This window comes from Silene latifolia, chromosome 9 (assembly GCF_048544455.1).
Source record: "Silene latifolia isolate original U9 population chromosome 9, ASM4854445v1, whole genome shotgun sequence".
Lineage (NCBI taxonomy): Eukaryota > Viridiplantae > Streptophyta > Magnoliopsida > Caryophyllales > Caryophyllaceae > Silene > Silene latifolia.
This window is the reverse complement of record NC_133534.1, coordinates 127,149,486-127,175,996: the sequence shown is the minus strand read 5'-3', so window position 1 is coordinate 127,175,996 and position 26,511 is coordinate 127,149,486. Positions and strand designations below refer to the sequence as shown.

General features: G+C 38.2%; 1 protein-coding gene and 1 non-coding gene across 2 annotated transcripts; one reads left to right on the top strand and one right to left on the bottom strand.

The window, feature by feature from the left end:
* Positions 1–241: 241 nt before the first annotated feature.
* On the bottom strand, positions 242–9,079 carry LOC141601567 (uncharacterized). The gene is made up of 2 exons (XM_074421863.1): positions 7,972–9,079; positions 242–336 (listed from the first exon to the last, which is right to left on the bottom strand). Exons 1-2 carry the CDS (start codon positions 9,077–9,079, stop codon positions 242–244), a joined length of 1,203 nt encoding a protein of 400 aa, XP_074277964.1.
* LOC141603767 (small nucleolar RNA R71) lies at positions 6,026–6,134 on the top strand. Its single transcript, XR_012525621.1, has one exon. It is a non-coding gene; the product is annotated as a small nucleolar RNA R71 (small nucleolar RNA).
* Positions 9,080–26,511: the final 17,432 nt, after the last annotated feature.

Sequence of the window (26,511 nt, the reverse complement as noted above, 5' to 3'; positions counted from 1 at the left end):
GAAAAATTCAAGGGTCAAAGTGTAGTAAGTGAACTCAGCCATGCCCACAAGACCCGTCATTCTTGTCCCATTTAGCAGGGACACAATAGACTCGAAACAGCCTAATTTCTCTAAAGTAGGTTTGTGAAGAAATCGGGTGGTTGTGACTTTCATTTTTGCAGCAAAGAGAGCGAATTTGGCTCGCTGAGTAGAATTGAAAAAAATAACCTGCGGATAGTCAGGTAGACTATCCGTAGTATCCTCAATCATCAGTGGCGGACCCCGCGGCCGCTTGGCAGCTCCCTGGCTGGACTGCCCTTCGTACATCGCCTGCTTTCCTATTGTCATCTTTGCTTCCTACAAACAACACATTAGCAACAAGATTCCCATAACAGTGACAATTTAAGAAAACCCGAAACAAAATCAGAAATTGAAAACGGGTTTAGGGTTTCGACAATTTGGGGGAAACGGCATTAAGCACCTCTAGTTGCTAATTTGTTTCGAAAATCAAGGGAAAATGGTAGAAAAAACAATTAAAGCATAGAAATCGACAAGAAATCAACCCCTAAATCGATTTTCCCCAATCGATTTTTCCGTCTCAATGTAACAATACTCGAAAATTTGGCATGAAAGTTCACTAAAAATCGAATATAAAGGATGGAAATAAGATTAGAGACATACCTTTGATGAGAACTTGACGATTTAAGCAAGAAAAATCGAGATGAAGGGATGGATTAGCAAGAAAATCGCGAAAAAAAGGAAGAAAATAGGGTTTGCTTTTGATTTTTCGATTTTATGAAAGTGAATGAATGAATGAGGAATGAAGTAATACTTCCCTATTAACTTTGCGTTCTGAACTCGCGCTGTGGTCGATCGACCACCTGACCCTGTCGATCGACCAGTCTTCACTTAAAACGGCTTCTGGACTTTTCCCCTCTGTCGATCGACTGATGAACACGGTCGATCGACTGCTTGCGCTGCTAATTAATCTCAAAATCGTCAAAAATTCATTTTTTTTTCAACTCAATTTCCGTTCTTCTCGCATGAACATTCAGTAAATCATCCTACGCACTTTGCATAAAATAAATTCCTGCAAAAATTCTCAAAGGCGCACATTTTCCAAACCAAGAAATTGCTAATTAAAAAGAAATAATTAAAGCTCAAAATGCAAAATTAAATGAAATAAAACTATTAAGCTCCTAATTACAAAAATTTACAAGCCGGGTTGCCTCCCGGTTAGCGTTGGTTTAAGAGGTCCCGCACGACCTTTTTACCTCAGTTTGCATCATCCGATAACGGGTCGAAGTACAATACCTCGACTTGCCTAACAAATTCATCTGTTCCGTGATAATGCTTCACATATTGGCCATTAACTTTGAACCTTTCTCCAGCAGAGGTCTCCACTTCAATTGATCCGAACTTTGTAACTGCTGTGACCGTATAAGGGCCGGTCCACCTGGATTTCAGCTTACCAGGAAATAAACGGATATGAGCATTAAAAAGGAGTACCTTATCGCCAATATGGAATTCGCGCTTGATGATTCTCTTGTCGTGCCAGCGCTTGGTTTTCTCTTTGTAGATCCTAGCATTATCATAGACCAGCAGCCTAAATTCCTCCAGCTCATTCAGCTGTGTCATGCGTTTCTCACGAGAGAGGTTAGGATCCAAATTCAAATCACAAATAGCCCACCAAGACTTACGCTCCAACTCAACATGTAAATGACATGTCTTACCGTAAATCAATCGGTATGGTGACATCCCGATTGGCGTTTTAAACGCGGTTCTATAAGCCCATAAGACATCATCTAACTTAAGACTCCAATCCTTCCGTGATTTAGAAACAACTTTAGCTAAGACTTCTTTCAATTCTCTGTTAGAAATCTCAACCTGACCACTGGTTTGAGGATGATACCCCAAACCTCGACGATGTTGGCCACCGAATTTAGTCAATAAAGTACTAAGTTGTTTCTCTTTAAAATGCATTCCACCATCGCTAATGACAACCCTAGGGACACCAAAAACGAGGGAAAATAATCTTTTTGAACAGTTTAATCACGGCTTTTGCATCGCAATGGGGAGTAGCAATAGCTTCCACCCATTTGGACACATAATCTACAGCTACGAGGATATATTTATTACCTTGACTGCTCGAAAAAGGTCCTTGATAATCAATGCCCCAGACATCAAAAATCTCAACCTCTAAAATGCCTACCTGTGGCATCTCATGTCTCTTGGAAATATTCCCCGATCTTTGACAAGCATCGCACTCAGCAACAAAATTGCAACTATCTGCATGCAAAGTTGGCCAATAGAAACCAGATTGGAGTACCTTAGCTACAGTCCGGGACGGACCATGGTGAGCACCATAGGCAGAAGAGTGTCAAGCTTCTAGGATATCCTTCACCTCCCATTGAGGCACACATCTCCGGATGAGACCGTCTGCGCATTCCTTGAAAACATAAGGATCATCCCTAAAGTATTGTCTAGCGTCATAAGCGAACCGCTTCTTCTGCTGCCATGAAAGCTCGGGTGGTATCTTACCTATCACAGCAAAGTTAGCAAAATCAGCAAACCACGGAGGTGGATAAGACCCTGAAGTAGTAATAGCTAACAGACTCTCATCAGGAAAAGAATCATTAATAGGTAACGAATCCTCCCTTTCTGTCAGCTGCAGACGAGATAAATGGTCAGCCACCACATTCTCTGCTCCTTTCTTATCTCTGATCTCCAAATCAAACTCCTGCAAAAGGAGTATCCACCTCAAAAGCCTAGGCTTTGCATATTTCTTAAGAAAGAGAGTCTTCAACGCTGCATGGTCAGTATAAACAACAACCTTAGAAACCTAACAAATAAGATCGAAATTTGTCTAAGGCAAAAACTACAGCTAAAAACTCCTTCTCAGTGGTATAATAGTTGACTTGAGCCTCATCCAGAGTTCGGCTCGCATAGTATATGGCATTCAAAACTTTGTTCTTCCGCTGTCCCAAAACTGCACCGATCGCATAATCGCTGGCATCACACATAATCTCAAATGGGAGATCCCAATCAAAGCGGCCGAATGATTGGTGCGAAAGTAGAGCCTCCTTCAACTTTGTTAAAAGCTAAAAGGCACTCATCAAGAAACTCAAAGACAAAGATCCTTAAGGAGTAATTGTGTAAGTGGTTTAGCAATTTTTGAAAAATCCTTAATGAAACGCCGATAGAAACCAGCGTGACCAAGGAAAATCCTCACTCCTTTAACATTCACGGGAGGAGGCAATTGATCAATCACCTCCACTTTTGCTTTGTCAACATGTAAACCCTTATCAGAAATCAGATGCCCTAACACAACTCCCTCATTGACCATAAACTGACATTTTTCCCAGTTTAAAACAAGATTAACATCAATACAACGCTGCATGACTTTATCAAGGTTAGCTAAACAACGATCAAAGTCATTACCATAAACTGAGAAATCATCCATAAATACCTCCATAATGTTCTCTATATAATCAGAAAAAATCCCCATCATGCACCTCGAAAGGTAGTCACAAGCGTTACACGATCGGAAAGGCATCTGCGTGCAAAAAAACACCCCGTGGACAGGTAAAAGTGGTCTTACTCTGATCATCCGGATGAATAGGGATCTGAAAGAACCCTGAATATCCGTCTAGAAAACAAAAAAATTTGTTAGAAGCAAGTCTTTCAGTCATTTGGTCAACAAAAGGGAAGGGGAAATGGTCTTTCTTGGTGGCGGCATTCAACTGTCTATAATCAATGCACATCCGCCACCCTGTCACAACTCGTGTTGGTATTAATTCATTTTTCTCATTTTTAACCACGGTAGTCCCTCCTATCTTCGGAACTACCTGAACTGGGCTAACCCACTTGGAGTTGCCAACTGTATAAATAATACCTGCATCGAGTAGTTTCATCACTTCAGCCATAACAACTTCCTACATCTTCGGGTTCAACTTGCATTGACCCTGTCTGTAAGGCTTGTGGCCTTCCTCCAGCTCTATCCCGTGCATGCAAATATCAGGGCTGATGCCCTTAATATCATCCAAAGAGTAACCTAAAGCCTTCCTATTTTTCTTAAGCACACAGCTGGTCATCATTAAGCTTAGCACTAACAATAGCTGGGTACTGCTCTGTATCATCTAGAAAAACATACTTAAGATTAGGAGGAAGTGGCTTACGCTCAGGCACCTTTACCTCTACAACGCAGACAGAATCAGCTTCAATGGTATAGCAAGTGTTCACCAAATTCTCGTTGGCCAGGCTTAAGAGCATCTCATGTTCTTCCTCGTTGAGCTCGTAGCTCTCCATTGAGGCTACCAAAGCATCTGGCTCCTCAGCATTCTCCGCTGTATTACCTGCACACTCATCTAAACGGGTTAGATCAGCTAAAGGATCCTTGGCTAAGGATTCCCTTCAATTATAATTAACAGCCCTGTCAACAATATCAATGGAATAACACGTGTCATCATCAGCAGGTTCATTAGCCTTACGAGCAAGACTAAACTCAATGGTGTCATCCCCTACCTCTAAGGTAATGATTCCGCGTTTGACATCTATTACAGCTCCAGCTGTATGTAAAAATGGTCTACCTAAAATAATAGGTATCTGACTTTCCTCAGCAATGTCCAAAACAACGAAATCGACAGGAATAAAAAACTTACCCACTCGAACGGGTACATCCTCTAAAACTCCTATAGGTCTCTGAGTCGATCTATTTGCCATCTGAACGGTAATATCGGTCACCTTAAGTCTACCAATATTTAACCTTTCGCAAACAGAATACGGCATGACACTGACACTGGCCCCTAAATCGCAAAGGGCCTTTCCAATTTCGTGGTTACCTATGGTGCAGGGAATTGAAAAACTACCCGGGTCCTTTAATTTAGTTGGTATATTAATTTGCGAAAGAGCATTACATTCTTCCACAAAAGCAACATTACCATCATCATGAAAATTTCTCTTACGATTCAAAATGTCTTTCATAAATTTAGCGTAAGAGGGTACCTGGGTAATTAGATCAGTGAAAAGAATTGTTACCTCGAGATTCTGGACCATCTCCAAAAACTTACCAAACTTGCGCTCCAGCTTAATATTCTTTAAACGGTCCGGATACGGGACTGCAACACTGACCGTAGGATCACTAACCTTCGGCTTCCGTAAGTTTAGAACTTCCGTCAAATCATCAATGAGTGTAGAATCATGCAAACTAGTCGACGGATTTGCGTCCTGCATACAAGACCCAGTCGATCGACCATTGGTCTCGGTCGATCGACCAATCTGGCTGGGCATGAACAGTTCCTGGACAGAGACTTCTTCTTCAGGAGATTCAGTCGATCGACTGACAGGAGTGGTCGATCGACCACATATGCTGGGCGTGAATAGTTTCTGATCAGAAACTTTGTTATCTGACATCCCAGTCGATCGACTGCTGTTGTTGGTCGATCGACTGGTGGTACTGGCAATAAAACTCGTTTTTGCACCAGAAATTAAACTAGCCTCTTCATCATTTCCCGAGTCTTCTTTTGGCTTGTCGGGACCTTCATAAGAGAGGCCACTTCTGAGATTAATGGCATTAATGGTCTCAATTGGCCCTTCACATTTGCTTGAAGAATTGGTGACTTGCTTAGCCTCTATATTCTCCAATTGCTTCACAAAATTCTTTGTGGACTCAATCCCGGCTACTTCTATTTTCGCCACTTGAACCAAAAGAGTTCGGACCATTTCTCTCAATTTCGCGGTCTCATCTGAATTATGGACAGAAATTTCAACTCTTTCCTTGGAGGCTTCAGAGGCCTCGAGCTTCTCGAGACGGCCAGTAATAGAAGTAATGAGTGTCACAACGTTACTCATTTCATCACTTTGCTTTCGTGATTTTCCACGTGAACTCCCAAACTCAGCTCTTTGGACTGCCATCTCCTCAATAGTATTCCAACCTTTATTCTGACCGGTATTATTTTGGAACCTACCATTCGCAGCTGCATCCAGGATGACCTTGTAATCATCATACAAGGAATTGTAGAATAAGTTGCAAAGGTACCACTGCTGGAAGCCATGGTGAGGGACAGCCCGAACCAAACTTTTGAAACGTCCCCACGCTTCACAAAAGTCTTCATCGGGTCCTTGCTGAAAATTTGTAATTTTACTTCTCAAGGCATCTGTCTTTGCAAGTGGGAAGTATTTCTTGTAGAAGGCCAATCTCTAGAGATGTCCAATCTGTGACTCCAGCTGCTACCTTATCAAGGTAGCGGTACCAATCTCACGCCGAATCCTTCAAGGAGTATAAGAACATCACCCCCTTTACTTCATCCTGAGTCACCCCAGCCGGTACAAGTATGGAACAACAGTAGTCTGTGAAAATTTCCATATGCTTCAAAGGATCCTCGTCTGGTAGACCAGCAAACTGATTTCGCTCCACTAAATCAATATAGGAGGAACGAAATTCAAAGTGACCAGTAGTAGGGGTAGGTAACACGTGGTCCTTCGGAAGGTGCTGCTCTTTTGGCTGAAGATTGTCATATATCGTAGTCATGCTTGCCAAAATGAGAGTACTCAAGTCTTCCTCTCAAAAATCTGTCTTCTAACTGTGCAAAAGCAAAACTAGAAGCAAGGGTAAGCAACAGCCTCAAGGAACCAAAGTTCCTTGAGACAAAAGAAATAAACTAAAAATAAACAAACAAAATTACACCGTCTCCCCGGCAACGGCGCCAAAATTTGATACCGTCGTTTTGTATCAAAATTAAATTTATAATTCCAAACTAAAACTATAGCTAGTGATAGCAAGGGTCGAACCACAGAGATACAAGATCAATTTTGTTTGCTATTTTCAGCCTATAAAAGTAACAATTAAGTGGGGGTTTTGAAATTGATTGACTAATTTGACTAATTGCTAAAATAAGAATTTCTCAACAAGATAAAAAGAAGATCGAGAACTTCGGTTCACCATGGCTAAGGTCAGGTCGATAAGGTAGCAGAGGTCCTATAATACGGTCTCAGGAAATATGAGCAAGCCTTTCAATCAATGCTCAAATTACCCTTACGGTCTTTTAATTTCCCAAGAATTTCTCAAAGCTTTCACTCAGAGGAAATTCCAATCTAATGATAACTTAAATTACTAATCTTTCAATCTAGTAAAAAGGTTTATCAAAAGACAACAAGATCGATACGGAAGAATTCATACTAACAAAACAATCCTAATTTATGCCATGGCTCACCTCGTTCCCAATCAATAAAATTTAGCTACGCATGATTAAAACTATAACATTTGCAAAATTGAAGGCAAGGAATAAGTTTGACATGATTGAATTGAATCAAAGACAAAAGACAAGAACTGAATTGTTGAAATTAAATTGGTAACAAAAGGAATTGAATTAACAAGAAATTAAAGAAGAAGTAAATTGAATTAAAGCTTACTAAGGATTGATGAACAAAGTATTGACATTCGAATTCCGTCGTCTCTCCCAAAAACTAGATCTAAAACTTTTTTAAGTAATGAAAAGCATAACCTAAAATTATTCCTGCGTTCTACTGATAAACGATGCCAAAAGTTAATTACAATTTGGGCTTTTAAAAGTTTAACACGAAAAAACAATCTCAGCTTGCAGCCTGGTCGATCGACTGACCAATTCAGAACAGTAGCCTCTGCTAAGATTCAACGGTCGATCGACCGTAGAGGTTGGTCGATCGACTGGTCTGAGCTGTGTAGTAACCTCCTTTCCTCTTCCAAACAGCCTCTAAGCTTCATGCACGCATCCCGAGGTGAGTGAGTACGAACTCCCTTCTTCCAAGCTTCCCTGAAGTTGCCTCCGGAGGACGATTCAGGCTTGATTTAGCTCACTTCCATTCATTCCTACAATAAATCATAGAAAATGCAAAGTAAACCGTTTCGGGAGAAATAATAGCTTAAAGCTAACAAATACGCATGGAAATACGTGCCAAAACTGCAAATAAAGTGTATAGAATATGCACGTATCAGACACCCAATTGGTTTCTTACCCTTAGGTAAGTCAACTATTTTCCATGTTCCATTTAATTCAAGCGCCTCTATTTCCTTGGTCATTGCATTTCGCCATTCTCGCTGTTTGACCGCATCTTCATAGCAACTTGGCTCCTCCATAACATCAATCTGAGCCAAATATTTCCTGTGATTAAGAGAAAAACAATTGGTTGTGACATAATTTGCTATAGGATAACAAGTACCTTTCTTTGCGGATAATGACTGGGCGGTTTGAGCATTTGTTGCGGGGTCTATAATGCGAGCAGTTTTACACACATAGTCCTTCTTCCAGTATGGTTCGAAACGCTGACGAGCTCCACGCCCTTGCTGTTCATCAGCCTCTGTACTATTTTCGTCATTTCTGGACTGATCATCACCTGCCTCTGTATGGGAAGGTGCCTGTTCTCCTTCATTCTCATGAACCGTGACTATTTCCCTTGTTTCCCAAGTAACAACTTCCTCTTCTTGTTGTGGACTATATGAAACAGGGATGGTGTCGATGGTGTCAATAAATATTGGTTCATCTATTTTGAGACGTGCACCTTCGTCATTCATGTTTATGGAACCAGTATCAACAAAAGGAAAAGTGTGTTCATAGAAAATCACATCTCGAGACTCAAAAATTTTTCGACTCTTAATGTCATAAACACGCCACCCCTTTTTGGAACTTGGGTAACCGATAAAAACACACTTTTTTCCTCGTTCATTAAATTTATCTTTAGGCCGATCTTTGTTGTGAGCGTAACAAAGGCTTCCAAAAACACGCAAGTTATCTAACACAGGTTGTGTCCTATGTAAAACTTCATATTGGGTCAATCCATTTAAGACTCGAGTAGGTGTTCTATTGATCAAATAGGCCGCAGTCAAAATACACTCGCCCCAAAACTCAATGGGTAGATTAGCTTGAAACCGAAGGGCTCTAGCACGTTCTAAAATATTTCTGTGCTTTCGCTCCACTCTACCATTTTGTTGTGGGGTGTCTACATTGCTACTTCGGAAAATCATGCCATTATCACTATAATACTCCTTTAATGGTCCGGAAAAGAATTCCGTCCCATTATCACTTTGTACTATTTTGACCTGCTTCCCAAATTGGGTTAATGCCATTTTGCAAAAATTCATCATTAAACGACAAACATCTCCCCTATCTCGCATCAATTGAACCCATACATGTCTACTTTTATCATCAACAATCGTCAAAAAATAATGTGACCCCGAAAAACTTGCCTTGTGATATGGTCCCCATATGTCACAGTGAATAAGGTTAAATAATTCATCACTGATTTTGTTATTCGCTCTAAAAATGGATCTTGTTTGTTTCGCTCGACAACACGCGTCACATACATCATTATTATTCCAACTTAAATTAAAACCAATTAAATTACCACAATTTGGTAAAACACTATGAGACGGATGACCTAATCTTTTGTGCCAAAGGCGCGCATCTCCCCTGTCATTTATTCGTGATACCCGCACTTGCTCCGTCTTCAAAAAATAGACCCCGTCACGGTGCTCACCCCGTCCAATCTTCATCCTCGTAGATTGGTCCTGTATGGTGCAATGATCAGGAAAAAATGTCACAACACAATTATTTTCCTCAATCAATTGTTTTACGGAAATTAAATCACCGGTTAAATTTGGAACATATAGAATATCTTTCAAAACGAAATTATTGCTCAACACAAGTTCTCCATGTTCTCGTGCTATGATATTCGAACCATCTGGCAAGGTCACTGTTGATGGTTTTTGTACGCTGATATTGGAAAGCAAAGATCTTTGTCCTGTCATATGGTGTGACGCACCACTGTCAATTAACCAATTATTAATTTCATGGTCCATACCCGAATTTGTTTGATTTCCATCTGACTTTGCTTCCAATAATAAATTGCGTATTTGGATTACCTCTTATGCTGTAAAATTCTCTTCACCTGTCGCGGTAACATTGGCTGCCTGGTGGTTTCCTCCTTATCCTCTACCACCACGTCCGCCACGCCGTCCTCTGCCTTTGTCCCAACAGTTATCTTCCTGTTTCACTATTCCCTCGACGAACCCCAATTTGTCCTTGGCGTCGAGACCATTCCGAACTTCGTCTGCCCAAAGTTCATATTTTTCGCCATTGAAAATGGTTTGAGTCAATTTTAGACTCGGTCTTTCTGATGGATGCAAGCATAATGGTGATGTCGGGGCAATTTGTTCAATCTTACCTCCGCTGCCTTTCTTGCCATCGCCATCTACTCTAATCATGATTGAAAAATTTGTTTTTTTTTTTAAAATATTTGTGTGCGGAAGGTGCCCTCAGGATCAAACCTTCTCTGATACCATGAAGAAATTGAGAACACGGGAAGAAAATTGGGAAAAGATTGATTGTATTCTTGATCCCACAAACGAGAGTTACAACCTAGGATAAATACTAAAGCTATGACCTAAGATACAAGAAAGAGATAATACATTGCCTAAGTTACAATATTCACAATATCACAACAATATCATCAAAATATCGTCTATTAGCAAACTTTGAATACAGAGCCGGTCCTGAGTTTCTCGGGGCTCTAGGCAAAATAATAGATTAGGCCCCTTCAAAAAAACATTTAATGCATAATAAAAATAATTAAAACATACGATATACTATTACATATCCGTTGTTTATACAAGGTAGATTTTAATGATAAAGAAACGGGTTCTATTAGCATTTCGAGATGCAAAATCATTGATGATAACATCAATTTCAATGTTTTTCAAAGGTTTCTTCTTGATTGACAAAACTGAGGGGGTGTTTGGTTCAAACACAAAAGGTATGAGGTATGGGTTTGGAATGAGCCAAACACATACCAAGTGTTTGTTTGGTAAATTTGGGGGTTTCATTCCCATACTTCAATCGTATGAGGTATGGGTTTCTCATACCCAAGAGGGGGGGTTATGAAATTGATACCCGTGGAAATGAAATTAAAATAAGCAAAAATGTGAAATAAAAATTATGACATAATGTAAATTAAATCTTCTATATACTTATTTGATTAAATTTTGGGATATTCTACATGGTATCCCTCAACTTTTTAACTTTCTACGTGGTACTCCTACACTTTTTAAAACATACATGGTACCCCTAATTGTTGTCATTATCACTAAGTGCACCCCTAAACTTGTTTTAGGCATTAAGTGATGACTTGGATGCGTAACCAAGCTTGTCATTTATTATCCCATGACATATGGACTCTATTAGGCTCAATATCAATCTCAATCCTAATACTCATTGATATATATGGGATAAAAAAATTTTGACGGAAAATTTATTGATCCCATGCCAAATTATCACGTCCAAAGATGGATATTGAGCCTAATAGAGTCCTTATGTCATGGGATGATAAATGACAAGCTTGGTTACGCGTCCAAGTAATCACTTAACGCCTAAAACTGAGTTTAATTGACGAAAAATAAAGTTTAGGGGTATACTTAGTGATAATGACAACAATTAAGGGTACCATGTATGTTTTAAAAAGTATAGGGGTACCATGTAGAAAGTCAAAAAGTGAGGGGTACCATGTAGAATATCCCTTAAATTTTTATTTTCATTATTTTATAATACTAAAATTTTCGATTTAAAATATTTTATTTTACTAATTTCAACTTTTAATTGAGCTTCAAACCCATATCGCTCAGAAATGAAACAAACGCATAGTATGAGGAATCAAGTTCCAACCCCATACCACCCAGGTATGATTCCTGATTCCAAACCCATGCCCATGCACGAAACAAACGCCCCCTGAAAGATTGGAATTTGAAGACGTCAGAGCCCCTTTCTGAATTAAAAGATAAATTTCTGCGTTTATAACTTGGAGAAAGAGAATTAGATTGTTTATAGAGGAAAAGCCTGGAACGAGAAGATGAGCCCTTTGATACCCGTGGAAATGAAATTAAAATAAGCAAAAATGTGAAATAAAAATTATGACTTAATGTAAATTAAATCTTCTATATACTTATTTGATTAAATTTTGGGATATTCTACATGGTATCCCTCAACTTTTTAACTTTCTACGTGGTACCCCTACACTTTTTAAAACATACATGGTACCCCTAATTGTTGTCATTATCACTAAGTGCACCCCTAAACTTGTTTTAGGCATTAAGTGATGACTTGGATGCGTAACCAAGCTTGTCATTTATTATCCCATGACTTATGGACTCTATTAGGCTCAATATCAATCTCAATCCTAATACTCATTGATATATATGGGATAAAAAAATTTTGACGGAAAATTTATTGATCCCATGCCAAATTATCACGTCCAAAGATGGATATTGAGCCTAATAGAGTCCTTCTGTCATGGGATGATAAATGACAAGCTTGGTTACGCGTCCAAGTAATCACTTAACGCCTAAAACTGAGTTTAATTGACGAAAAATAAAGTTTAGGGGTATACTTAGTGATAATGACAACAATTAAGGGTACCATGTATGTTTTAAAAAGTATAGGGGTACCATGTAGAAAGTCAAAAAGTGAGGGGTACCATGTAGAATATCCCTTAAATTTTTATTTTCATTATTTTATAATACTAAAATTTTCGATTTAAAATATTTTATTTTACTAATTTCAACTTTTAATTGAGCTTCAAACCCATATCGCTCAGAAATGAAACAAACGCATAGTATGAGGAATCAAGTTCCAACCCCATACCACCCAGGTATGATTCCTGATTCCAAACCCATGCCCATGCACGAAACAAACGCCCCCTGAAAGATTGGAATTTAAAGACGTCAGAGCCCCTTTCTGAATTAAAAGATAAATTTCTGCGTTTATAACTTGGAGAAAGAGAATTAGATTGTTATAGAGGAAAAGCCTGGAACGAGAAGATGAGCCCTTTTTCAATACGAGTAAATAAGTAAAGCAACTCTTCCATAAAACTATCCCACATCAACACTATATTTATAAGAGTTTTGATTTTGTTTTGATATGAGTTGATATTTATGAATTTTACCATAATTAAATATTCAAGTCATTAATTTAAAACTCTTTAAAAAAAGTTATTTATTAAATACTACTCTCTCCGTCCTGGTCAATTATTGTCCTTTAATTTTGGCACAAAGACCAAGAAAAGAGGAGAAACCAATTACAAAATGACAAGTGGAAGAAATTGAGTGTAAATGATTAAATTGTTCATCAACTTCACTCTTAAAATGGAAAAAACAACAAATGACAGAGACGCCCCAAAATGAAAAAGGACAACAAATGACCGAGAAAGAGAGAGTATTATTTTATATGTTTCTTAAGTAATTTTGTTGGGCATATGATTATTGGGCTAGTCTTATGTTGAAAATGGTGTTACACGATAATTTGTGTTGATACTCAGATACCTATGTGCTAGTGGTATTTCACTTGAAAACTCTTTTGTAAATGTCTGATCACAAGGAAGACCCATTTGATAAGAACTAGTAATATCTTCGTCAAAACGTCTTGCTTGTGACAGGCTAATCCCGTCACAAGCTGAAGACCTCTCACAAAAAGGGAGAGGAGATAAGGTGGGGCACCCCCCATGTACTCCCCCACTCACCTTTCATGGGTATTTTGTGAGAGGAAATGGTTCCGTCACAAGCTTGTGACAGATATCGCCGTCTTCAATGAGATTTTGTGTATCTTTGTAGCCTACCTTTTACTTTGGGTCTTTTAACTAGAGTTTATTGTTCTAATGGAAAGTTGTGATGTTTTAAAGTACACTTATATTTTAAATTTGAAGGGATTGGGCCCCTAACTCCTTATAAGATTGGGTCCTTGTCATTTGTCAACCTAATCACCTATAAGGGTCGACCCTGTTTGAATATAATTATCAACTTAAAACCCACAGAAATTTCACAAGAAATTAACTTAACAATTTGAGATAATTTGAACTTAAAAACCACAGATAAACACAGGTAAGTAAGAGCAAATTTAACAGCACAACCAAACAATCCACAAACTAGCACAAGATTAACATAATTATGTCAATAGACTTTGATCAACTCGCCACAGTTTTACACAGAAGAGTTAGAAATGTTTGAGAGAAATCTCAGGATTTGTGTTTTTCATTCAAAATAAGCTGCTGAGTACTGTGAATGAAGGGGTCCTTATGCCTCCGCGTGAATTACAATTCGTTTAAAACCCTACATCCAAGGGTCATAATTCACCTTAGGAAAACAATAAAATATATTTTACAAGCTGGAAATGAAATAAACTGAAAAAAAAGGTTGAAAAATTCAAAATAGAGTTTCAGGATGTTCTCTGTTTTGTTTGCATTTGGGAGCTGGTGTCTTTGATATGGAGTAAGAGGACGAACTTGACTTGTTTCTGAAACCAGCCTTATCTCTAATCGTTTCGTTTTTATATATTGTTTCTCCTACACATCACCATCCATTATTTAAAATTAGAATGTTTGATCATTTCAGAATAATATCTAGATTATTGAGAGGTAATGAAAATAGTAAATAATGAAGAGATCCAAATTGAACAATTACATGTATTAGATGAAGATAAATACAAAGTATTTGATGTAGTGGGTCACAAGCACTATTTTAGTTTTGAAAACTAACAAGGTTTTGTCTTAAGAGTAGATCATAGAATGCAAAACGTACGTAATATAATGGAAAATTTTGATTTTAATTTTAAAGTATAACAAAAATTAACTAGTTTATGATAAACTCGGTGAGATTTGTTAAGTTTTCATGAAAAAAATGGAATTTTGCTGAAAAGTGGAAATTTGATGATGAGATTGGTCCGTCCAAGTACATAGTATCAGGAGAAGAGTGAGAATTATTTCTTAACAGCCTGTTTGGGAATCTGCATTTCATTTAGAAATCCATATTTGGCACAAATTGATTGTTTGGCAATCCCAAATCTTTGGATTTGGATTTGTTTCAAATCCAGGTCCAAATCCTTGCCCCTTAAATTTAGCTTATTCTAAATAACACCCCAACCCCCTGTTATTTCCAAATCATTATTCCAAATTACAACTTTCAAATCATGTGATTCAAATGAAATTAGTGTTGCCAAACGCTACCTAAAGTTTTTTTATATTATATTTTTGTTAATTCTTCCATCATCTTTTAAAGTGACATTCTTTTCTTATGAGAGTTTTCCATTGATGCCCTTTCATATATGTTTGCTTTCTGATAATTTGAAAATCGTTGATTTTCTTTTACTATTCTCATACGCAAAAATGATATAGGTTAATTTTCGATCAACCTAGTTTCTTTACCTTATAAAAAAAAAAAATCGTAATGTCGGGTTACTTTAGGTAGGAGCAACAAACATGGAGTACAAGATTTGAAAGCACTTGGTAGCCATGAGTACTTTTAGTTAAGGCAAGCTATAATAGCCAAGCAACATAGGTTGAGGAGTACATTGTAGCCAATTGGTGGGCTCAATCTCTATCTTCCTTCATATTGGCTCTTTGAAGCACTTATAAGACGCATTTATTTAAGGCCCTTATTTCAGATTACGCTTGTGTATGTTATTTTCATTCCACTCTATGTTGGTTGCACGGTTGCACCATAACTTTTGTTGCCTTCGCCTTGTGTGATAGAGCTGTGTATTAGTGTATAGGGCAAGTGTTCTAACTAAACCAACTTCGTCTAGCCCACAAATTTAATTAGCAAGACCCAACTTGAATAGTTATTTTCTTAACACTTGGCCCCTACCCAAGCCCTTGTTTGATCAATCAGGTCCACCTAGACCTGTCAAACGGGTCGGGCGGGTCGAGCGGGTCAGATCCCGGGTCGGGTTATACGGGTCGGGTCAGAATACGGGTCGGGTCAAATACGGGTCAGGTCAGATACGGGTCGGGTCATACAGGTCACGGGTCGGGTTAGGGTCAGAATACGGGTCAAGAAATAATTTTTAACGTCTTTTTTAAACGTTTTTTTTAATTTAAAAAATATTTTTTTAAAAAGTAAAATATATTTAAAATTATTATTTTAATCATATTCATCATATACAATAATTATATTGATATAATTATTAAAATAAAGTTTTTTTTAATAATTATTTTATTATTAAATATTATAAAAGTTATATAAAATTGACTTTTTAGTTGAATTTTAAATTTTAAGTAATAAAAAAAATAATTTTTTAACTATATTTTCAAATATAATATATAAATATCAATATTTTTAATAAAATTCACGATTTTTCCTTGACCAAACGGGTCGACCCGTTCGGGTCGGGTCTCGACCCTAAAATAATGGGTCATTTCGGGTTCGGGTCAAACAGGTTGCGGGTCGAAAAAACCGGGTTTGTAACCCTAAAAAACGGGTCGGGCGGGTTGGGTTTTCGAATCGGGTCGAGTTTTGACAGGTCTAGATCTACAATATCTCAATCTCTACTAGTAAAATCAAGACCTCATTAATTATTATCTTCCATAATATATAAAGTTAGGATCATATTACTGTCACAAGTTTAAATCAATACACTGTAAAGGATGTGAGGAAGAAATTAATCCTTCCATATTTGTTAATTATTCACTTTTTTTTGGTAAGGAGGATTCTGAATAGAGTTAAATCAATTGCTGAAACGGAGAAAGTATTCTTCACTAACTAGTTTAGTTATCTAAATTTATGAATTCATTGACATAATCCCTATTATAATTGTTGTTCGGAAACGTGAATATCCCCTATTAGGCCTTTGTTGCAGCGGTGTTTATTATAGTACGATATTGCTCACTTTGGACAAAATCCTCACTGATTTATTCTTGAAATCGTGAGCCTCTTCCTAAAAACCTTGTACTATTATACTCCCTCCGTTTCAGTGAATTGTTATCTATTGCTTTTTACACGAAGACCAATACATGTGAAACAAATCAATAAAATAAGGCTAAATCATCAATTACTCCCTTTTATAGTACACTTTTTCAAAATTACTCCCTTTTATAAAAAAATTTAAAAATTACTCCCAAAAAATTGCTGAAATTTTTAAATTGCTCCCAAATCCCTTTTTTTTGTACATTTAGGACGAAAATGCCCTTGATTCGCTGAATTGGGTCATTTTGTTTGCTTCATATCTGGAGTTTTACATAAACAAAAATTACGTTCTTTATACGGATAGAATCTTGAAGAAGTCTACTTTCCAATGGCGTTGGAATCAATAAGTTTTACCGTGTGAATTTTGCCCAACAAGCCTTCAAAGACTGATACGATTTTAAGACAGATTTGCGTCTTTCCACGAGAATTGCGATTCCCGACAAATTACAAATCACCCAGAAGTCTACCTTACCAATTCGGAAACTAGACTCAAAGGGCTACAACCATGTGAAAGGGCGTTTACATTAAATCAAAATAACACCATGGAAATGGCTCCTCAATATCAGACACGAATCTGGAAAAACAGGGAATTTCAGTCTTAAAATCGTATCAGTCTTTGAAAGCTTGTTGGGCAAAATTCACACGGTAAAACTTATTGATTCCAACGCCATTGGAAAGTAGACTTCTTCAAGATTCTATCCGTATAAAGAACGTAATTTTTGTCTATGTAAAACTCCAGATATGAAGCAAACAAAATGACCCAATTTTGCGAATCAAGGGCATTTTCGTCCTAAATGTACAAAAATAGGGATTTGGGAGCAATTTAAAAATTTCAGCAATTTTTTGGGAGTAATTTTTAAAATTTTTTATAAAAGGGAGTAATTTTGAAAAAGTGTACTATAAAAGGGAGTAATTGATAATTTAGCCATAAAATAAAGGAATTATTGTCCACTTGCTTACACTAGCCACTTGCTCATTACTTACCCAAAAAGGAAATAGATAACAAGTGAATGATACACCTCAAAATGGAAATAGATAACAATTCACCGGGACGGAGAGAGTATATATCTTAAACACTTATAAAAAATATTTACACTATCAACTTGGGACATGGATTAAAAATAAAATTTTCAATTGAGTTTAAGTAGATGATATTAGTATGAATGTATGATACCACTTTGCTACAAACTCGAAAAGCTATAGTTAGTAAGTAAAGTAAACACAAATACTTATTATAGACGACTAAATATCTACCAACTTTAAGTATAAGACAAGTAACAATTTATATGGTGGTGTCCAAAAAAGTCACTATTTTAAGCATTTTTAACCCGTTTTTTACTTTAAACAGATATATCCGTTTATAATGAGACTAATTGAAATAAACATATTTGGAAGGTGATCGATATTATTATAATAATAAAAGGCATGAGGATTTGGATTAGTGGAGGCCCCGTAAGAAGAGAGCAAGTATTCATTTGCATCGTAGTCATTCTCCACTTAACTTTGCTTTGTGTTCTTAGATTCCAACATTACATTATCCATCCCTGAGGGGAATTATCCGTATAAAATCCTTTAATTGTAGGACTATAACGTAAATTTGATATGCAAATTATTGTCATAAACGAAATCACAATAGAAACGATAAGGAATAAAGAAACAACCTCGGGTCCTTGAGAATTTGGCCTAAGATCAGAAATCAACAGAGATTTCCTCCTAATCGATACACCCAAGACCGTCTGAGATTATGCCCTTGTGCTAGAAGTGTATTCTCTAATTGCCTTGCAATATTGAGAGAATAGTTGTGTGAGTTTTTCTTAGATGTGAGATCTAGAAATTTCAGAGGAAAAAAGCCTCCAAAACCCTAATGTATTTTCAAATGAATTTGATTAGGTTACTAGTGAGGAGAGGCTCTCCTTTTGTTTCCTCTCATTCGGCCAAACCGAGACCTCATGGGGAAGTGGGCTTCCACTTCCTCTTATTTTTTACCTCGTGGTCCGGTTCGTAAAATGCTAAATGTATATGACGCGGTTTTATTATAAATCATCATCGGTTATCGGTTATTAAAACATCAACTAATAATACGGATTAGTTGAAATATTAATACATGTCCGACAAAGACAATATTGTATAATTAATTCAATATACATCAATTAAATATAATCGTTAATATTTAATTTACGAATTAACCGCTTAATTCGTCTTAGCCATTTTATTATTTAATCCGTATCAAATAATCATCTCAACATCGCGTTTGACTAATTATTATTCAATAACTCGGACTAACTGCTTAGTTAATTTTGGCATTTACATGACTGTATTTTCATACCGTCACATCTCTCAAACGTATCCTATAGGTGTGACTTTTAGGGACCAGTTGATCACCGCCATATGTATGACAATAACGTCAAACTTATCTAGCAAGCCAATATTGATAAACGTGGACCAACTGATTATAATACAAAAGTATACCCTTTGATCCTTTTAGAGATTTATAAGTCCTTGCACTAATCGTAAAGGACACCAAATTTAACAAGCTCCCACTTGTCCGTACAAGTGTATGTGCAATGACGTTATCCGCACTAACTGGAGGACACAAGCCTCAACAAACTCCCACTTGTCCGTACAAGTGTATGTGCGATAACCGATTCTCATATTCATTTAAAATTTCTCCCACTCAATGTAAAACAATTTGCGGATCCGGATCCGCAAAGGTCGTATTTTACAATCGATCCGTATCTAGAGTGGTTTCCCGACTAGAGAGTAACTCAACTGATAAAACGAATTCGTATTCGAGCATGGCCATGCATTTCGATTCTGACTCCTCGAGTGGCCCTGAGAAATATCGAGTACCCGATAAAGGCTGAATATTTCCTTCAACTCGACTCCTTCCGATCTAAGCACAAAGATGAAATGACCCGAAAAAAATCTACTTGGCCCCTGTTACGGATGACCGTGAGAAAGAAACCAAAGTCACCCAAAATCTGCCTTAGTCTCAAGAGACAGTCGATAGTCAAAAGAATCGACTCTTAGGATCACCATGGAGGTCCTATCCACGACCCAGCACCGAATGTTATAAAACATTTAGGACTCCACGTCGATGTCACAATTGTGTCCTACGAGATATCCGTATAAATCGCCTCTGTGATTGGTCAGTCAACCTTTTGACTTATGGCTCGTTGAACCCACCATCAACCAACGTCACAAAATAATTACCTTGAGTTATCAGCTCACGTGGGCAATTAAGGACCAAAAATATAATGTTTGTTCAATTCACTTTGTGGTGTTCAAAATTGTCGTACAAAACCACATGAAAAACAAAATATATAAATATCAAAACGATGATGTCGTATAGAGTACATAAGGGAATGAATCTAATCCATAAAAGAGTACTACAACTTAGGAACACGTTTAATTCCCATGGAATTAACGTGCCCTTCATGCTTATCTTGTCGTAATGGTTTAGTGAGAGGTTCTGCTATGTTATCATCTGTAGCAATCTTTCTATCACTACTTCCTTTTGCTCCACGTAATCTCGGATTAGATGAGCTTTCCGTTGTACATGTCTAGACTTGTTGCTAGACTTAGGCTCCTTAGCTTGGAAGATGGCACCTCTATTGTCGCAATAGATGGTGATCGGGTCATTCGAACTAGGCACTACAGATAGTCCTTGTAAGAATTGACGCATCCATAGCGCTTCCTTTGCGGCTTCGACGCGGCATAGTACTCGGACTCAGTCGTAGAATCTGCTGTAACACTTTGTTTGGAACTCTTCCAGCTGACTGCAGCGCCATTAAGAGTAAAAACGAATCCAGACTGAGATTTTGAGTCATCTCGATCCGTTTGGAAGCTAGCATCTGCAGAATCCGGTTGCGCATAGCTTTTGATCGCCTCCATAAGTCAATGCCCAATCTTTAGTCCTCCGTAGGTACTTAAGAATGTTCTTGACACCATCCAATGTGATTCACCTGGATCTTTGTTGGAATCGACTTGTCATACTCAATGCATATGCCACGTCCGGACGTGTGCATATCATGGCATACATGATTGATCCTATAGCCGAGGCATAAGGAATCCGTGTCATGCGCTCTTTCTCTTCCGGTGTCTCTGGTGCCGAGACTTGCTCAAGTGCACCCCCGGAACCATAGGAAGAAACCCCTTTTGGAGTTTGTCATCTGCTGAATCTCTCTAGGATTTTGTCTATGTAAGACTTCGATGAGAGATAACATCCGTCGTGATCTATCTCGATAGATACGGATGCCTAGAATTCTTTGTGCCTCTCCCAGATCTTTCATCCGGAAATGGTTTTTCAACCATACTTTCACCGAAGTTAAGAGAGGTATGTCATTCCCAATCAGGAGTATGTCATCGACATACAATATTAGGAAGACAATCTTGCTCCCACTTGACTTGATATAAAGACATGGTTCCTCGACCGATCGAGTAAATCCATTTTCTTTAATCACTTGGTCGAAGCGATGATTCCAACTCCGAGATGCTTGCTTAAGTCCATAAATGGAACGCTTAAGCTTGCATACTTTCTTAGGATGTTCTGGATCGATGAAACCTTCGGGTTGTACCATGTACAACTCTTCCTCCAAATAACCGTTTAAGAAGGCGGTTTTCACATCCATCTGCCAAATTTCATAGTCATGAAAAGCGGCAATCGCTAAGATAATCCGAATGGAACGCAACATGACTACGGGTGCAAAAATTTCATCGTAGTGCAAACCTGGCACTTGGGTGAAACCTTTAGCAACTAGTCGTGCTTTATAGATATCTTGTTGACCTTCCACGGAATGCTTTATCTTGTAAAGCCATTTGCATTGAAGGGGACGAACCTTAGCGAGTAAGTCAACAAGATCCCATACGTTGTTCTCATACATGGAGTCCATCTCGGATTGCATGGCCTCAAGCCATAGCTTTGAGTCAGAACTGGTCATGGCACCTTTATAGGTTGCGGGTTCACTACTCGTTAAGAGTAGAATGTCATCTATGTCATGTTCCTCGACCATACCAATGTATCTGTCCGGAGGAATAGAGACTCTTCCCGACCTCCTAGGTTCCTCAGGAATATTCACCGCAGCCGGGATGGAAGGAATTGGTTCCTCCAATGGTTGCTCGGTATTTGGTTCTGGAATCTCCGACAGGTCGAAGGTTCTATCACTCTTTGCATTCTCGAGAAATTCCTTCTCTAAGAATGTCGCACTAGCCGCAACAAAAACACGTTGTTCGGTTGGCGAATAGAAGTAATGACCAAGTGTTCCTTTAGGATAACCTATAAAGTATGTCTTGACCGATCGCGGGCCGAGCTTATCCTCGTGTCTCCACTTGACATAAGCCTCGCAGCCCCAAACCCGTATAAAGGACAAGTTAGGGACCGTTCCCTTCCATAGTTCATATGGAGTCTTGTCAACAGCTTTAGACGGACTTCGGTTAAGTATTAGAGCAGCTGACAGAAGAGCATAACCCCACAATGAATCGGGCAATACGGTGTGACTCATCATGGATCGAACCATATCAAGTAGTGTTCGATTTCTCCGTTCCGACACACCATTCAACGAGGCGTTCCGGTGGAGTTAATCGTAGGGCAATCCCACGATCGTTAAGGTGTTGATCAAACTCGTGAGAAAGATACTCGCCACCACGGTCCGAGCGCAGTGTTTTAATCTTTACGCCCGATGGGTTCTGTACCCTATTCCGGTATTCCTTGAATTTCTCAAAGGATTCACTTTTGTGTTTCATTAAGTAGACATAGCCATATCTACTTAAATCATCCGTGAAAGTGATGAAATACCTATAGCCTTCTCGTGCGGTGATTGACATAGGCCCACATACATCCGTATGTATGAGTCCTAATAGGTCGCCAGCGCACATTCCAACACCTTTGAAGGAAATTCGAGTCATCTTACCGATGAGACATGATTCACACGTGCCAAATGATTGAAAATCAAAGGCCGAGATAGCTCCATTCTTTATGAGCTTTTTTACGCGTTTCTCATTAATGTGTCCCATACGGCATTGCCATAGATACGTTTGATCTTTGTCACCAACCTTTAACTTTTTATTCATTACGTGTAATATTTCGGTGTGGTCGATCTAAAACATAAATTCCGTTCATGGAGACTGCCTTGCCATAAATCATATCGTGTAATGAGAAAATGCAAGAATTATTCTCTATTACAAATGAAAAACCAAGTTTGTCAAGTGCGAAACCGAAATAATGTTTTTCGAAAGACTGGGTACATAATAGCAGTTATATAAAAATAACTCAAATCCGCTAGGAAGCTGGATCACGTATGTTCCCCTTGAGACGACAGCCACTCGTGCTCCATTCCCAACACGCAGGTCCACCTCACCCTTTACGAGGGGTTCGATGTTTCGGAGCCCCTGCACATGATTACACAGATGAGAACCACAACCAGTATCTAGTACCCAAGTTCCGTAACTTGCGTGGTTAATCTCAATCATATGAATAAAAGTAGAAGAGGAAGAAGACATACCAACAGGTTTAACGCGACCTGCTTTTATGTCCTCATGATAAACAGGACATGTACGCCTCAAATGCCCAGTCTTGTGGCAATGATGGCATTCCATGTTTTCGGTTTTGCTCTTTGTCGCGCCTGATGAGTTACTTGCCTCACCAGGCCCACTCTTACCTGATCCCGACTTCTTAAACTTCGGTTTACCTACCGCTAGGTCTGCTTGAGCTTTGCCCTTACCCTTGCCCTTGTTTGACACAACGAGAACATCTTGTTTCATACTCCCACTGAACTTCATGTCCTTCTTGGTCTGTACGAGAAGGGAGTGCAGTTCATAGGGACTTTTCTTCAAATCATTCATATAGTAATTGGCTCTAAAGAGCGCAAAACCATCGTGGAGTGAATGAAGCATGCGGTCAATCACAATGTTCTCGCTGATTTTACAATCAAGCGCCTCCAGTCTCTCGACATTCTCAATCATGCTGAGAATGTGTGGGCTAACCGGTTGGCCCTTCTGGAGTCTCGCATCAAAGAAGCGAGTGGTATGCTCATAGGTCACGATTCTCGGTGCTTTCGAGAATTCCTTAGTGAGCGTGGTGAAAATCTTGTTTGCACCTTGGGCTATGAAGCGTTTCTGCAAATTGGATTCCATTGCAAAAATGAGTACGTTTTTAATCACACCCGCTTCCATGACGAAGTCGCTATACGTGGAGACCTCGTTAACTCGAGCCGTGGGGCCTGGGGGTGGCGGGAGGGGCTCGATCAAATACTTGAGCTTCCGTCGCGGTGGGCGCATTCCGTAATGCCGCCTCCCATTCCGCGAAGTTTGATCCATCATTCTTCGATCTAGTAGACCGATTCATCCGATTCATGAAGATCCGGCCGGACTCACGGTCCAATGTGGCACTTGGCATTGGGTCATCGAGGATGCCAGCCATTATGTTATTAGCAGTTTAAAAACGTGATCTACGCTGAAAAAGAAAGAAAAACAAAAACGAAATAAGCAACTCATCGAGGTGATTTAAGTCTATTTAAAATTCATTTTAATCGTGTAGACTCATTGCACTTGCATAATTGATCTCCCTCAAGAATAATACAAGTGATCCCAAGACTCAATTTCTGTAAATTGATAAGCCAACTGTTTAGCTAGTTCTTCCGTAAAAACTCTTGGTCGATAGATTTCCGTAAATCCTATCTATAGTCCACCATAATCACGGGATCGTATTTAGTGACCATAGTGTTGAGATAAAATAGGTCAATCGGTTCCAACTTACCCGACGTAGAAGGGGTCATATTATGCCTACCGACGAAGAAGGGATTCATTGGAGTTGGACCTATAAAGACTGTTCTCAATTTTCGTTTATACGAGGAAGATCCCATCAACTTAGTTTTAATTCATTTTAAGTGAACGAATATCTAGCATTACGTGAATGAATCAACTTAGGCGATGGCTTAAATTGATCGTGTGACATGAGAATGTCATAGAAAACTAACGCGTGACCTCTATATGAGTCAGTTTTCATGCAATTATTAGGTGGTTTGGTTTTAGGCGGAATATGATGCAATCTATCGTTACGATAAAAAAAATAATGCAATACGTAAATAAAAATTCCTAGTGTGGCCTATCCTAGTAAAAAGAACATAATACAACTTTGGAATCCACCGTTGGACCCGAGAAGCTTGTCTTGATGTTCCATCTTTGTCCATGCAGCGGGAGTGAGCATCCGATCTCCATCTTTAGTCTTCTCAACATTACAATTAAAATTTACAAAATATAAACCTATTTACATTCTAAATAAAAACTGTAATTACAAAAAAAATAAAAATGGAGATACGAGATCTCAAAATACAACCAAGACCGTGTTCCATCATTACGGTAACACGTTCTACTAAGGCCACACTAAGTTACAACCGTTTGTAAAATAAATAAATACGTAATAAAAGCATTCAAGGCATTCAACAATAACGATAAATAAAATGCATCATCTAAAAAAAATTTATTCGTGACATAATTCCGTAATTATGTTAAATTTATCCAAACCACCAAAGACAATTAAAATTATGTGACAAAACCGCTTTAATCAACTTAATTTTAATCCGAGATAATCCGTTACTTTAAATCGCTTTAAAATAACTGAATGGTACGTGAGTGAACCGTTTCACTATCAAGCGAATGCATAAAATCCGTATTATGCATAAAACATGGCCGAAAAAAAAAAACAAAACAATTTTTTTTTTTCTTCTTCACGGACTGACCGTGAACAGTACACGATTTTTTTTTTTTTTTTTTTTTTTTTTTTTTTTTTTTCAGCTAATGCCGAGAGCAAAAAGGGGGAAAACCCAAACAACAATAAAACTCTCGCAAAATCGATTTGACAAAACCCAATTGCAATGGAACATAATCCGTATTAATACAAAATTACAATTGACAAGATCTTAACATATTGTAATGAATATCGATTACAAGAACAATATGCAAAGAACAAATCGAAAGCCAAAAGATCGTCTGATCCACCAAGCGCCGTGAGGCACGCAATTCAAGGCAAAAAAAAAATGAAAACAGGCCGTGATAAATAAAAAGGCCGCACGGTTTTCAACACAAAAAAAAAATTGCCGTGACAAAAAAAATTTGGCCGAGACCAAAAACAGCCACACGGTTCACCAATTTTATGCAAAAATTTATCGATTCAATTTCGTTTGATGAAAATCACATAGAAAAATTTACGTGGCCTCGCTCTGATACCACTTGAGGGGAATTATCCGTATAAAACCCTTTAATTGTAGGACTATAACGTAAATTTGATATGCAAATTATTGTCATAAACGAAATCACAATAGAAACGATAAGGAATAAAGAAACAACCTCGGGTCCTTGAGAATTTGGCCTAAGATCAGAAATCAACAGAGATTTCCTCCTAATCGATACACCCAAGACCGTCTGAGATTATGTCCTTGTGCTAGAAGTGTATTCTCTAATTGCCTTGCAATATTGAGAGAATAGTTGTGTGAGTTTTTCTTAGATGTGAGATCTAGAAATTTCAGAGGAAAAAAGCCTCCAAAACCCTAATGTATTTTCAAATGAATTTGATTAGGTTACTAGTGAGGAGAGGCTCTCCTTTTGTTTCCTCTCATTCGGCCAAACCGAGACCTCATGGGGAAGTGGGCTTCCACTTCCTCTTATTTTTTACCTCGTGGTCCGGTTCGTAAAATGCTAAATGTATATGACGCGGTTTTATTATAAATCATCATCGGTTATCGGTTATTAAAACATCAACTAATAATACGGATTAGTTGAAA

What these genes read in the sequence shown, in the direction of transcription:
- LOC141601567 (XM_074421863.1), bottom strand. Translation starts at nt 9,079, where the DNA reads ATGGCATTAACCCAATTTGGGAAGCAGGTCAAAATAGTACAAAGTGAT. An exon ending in AATAGTTGACTTACCTAAGG is followed by an intron (nt 337 to 7,971) that starts GTAAGAAACCAA and finishes TGTTGTTTGTAG; the next exon opens with GAAGCAAAGATGACAATAGG.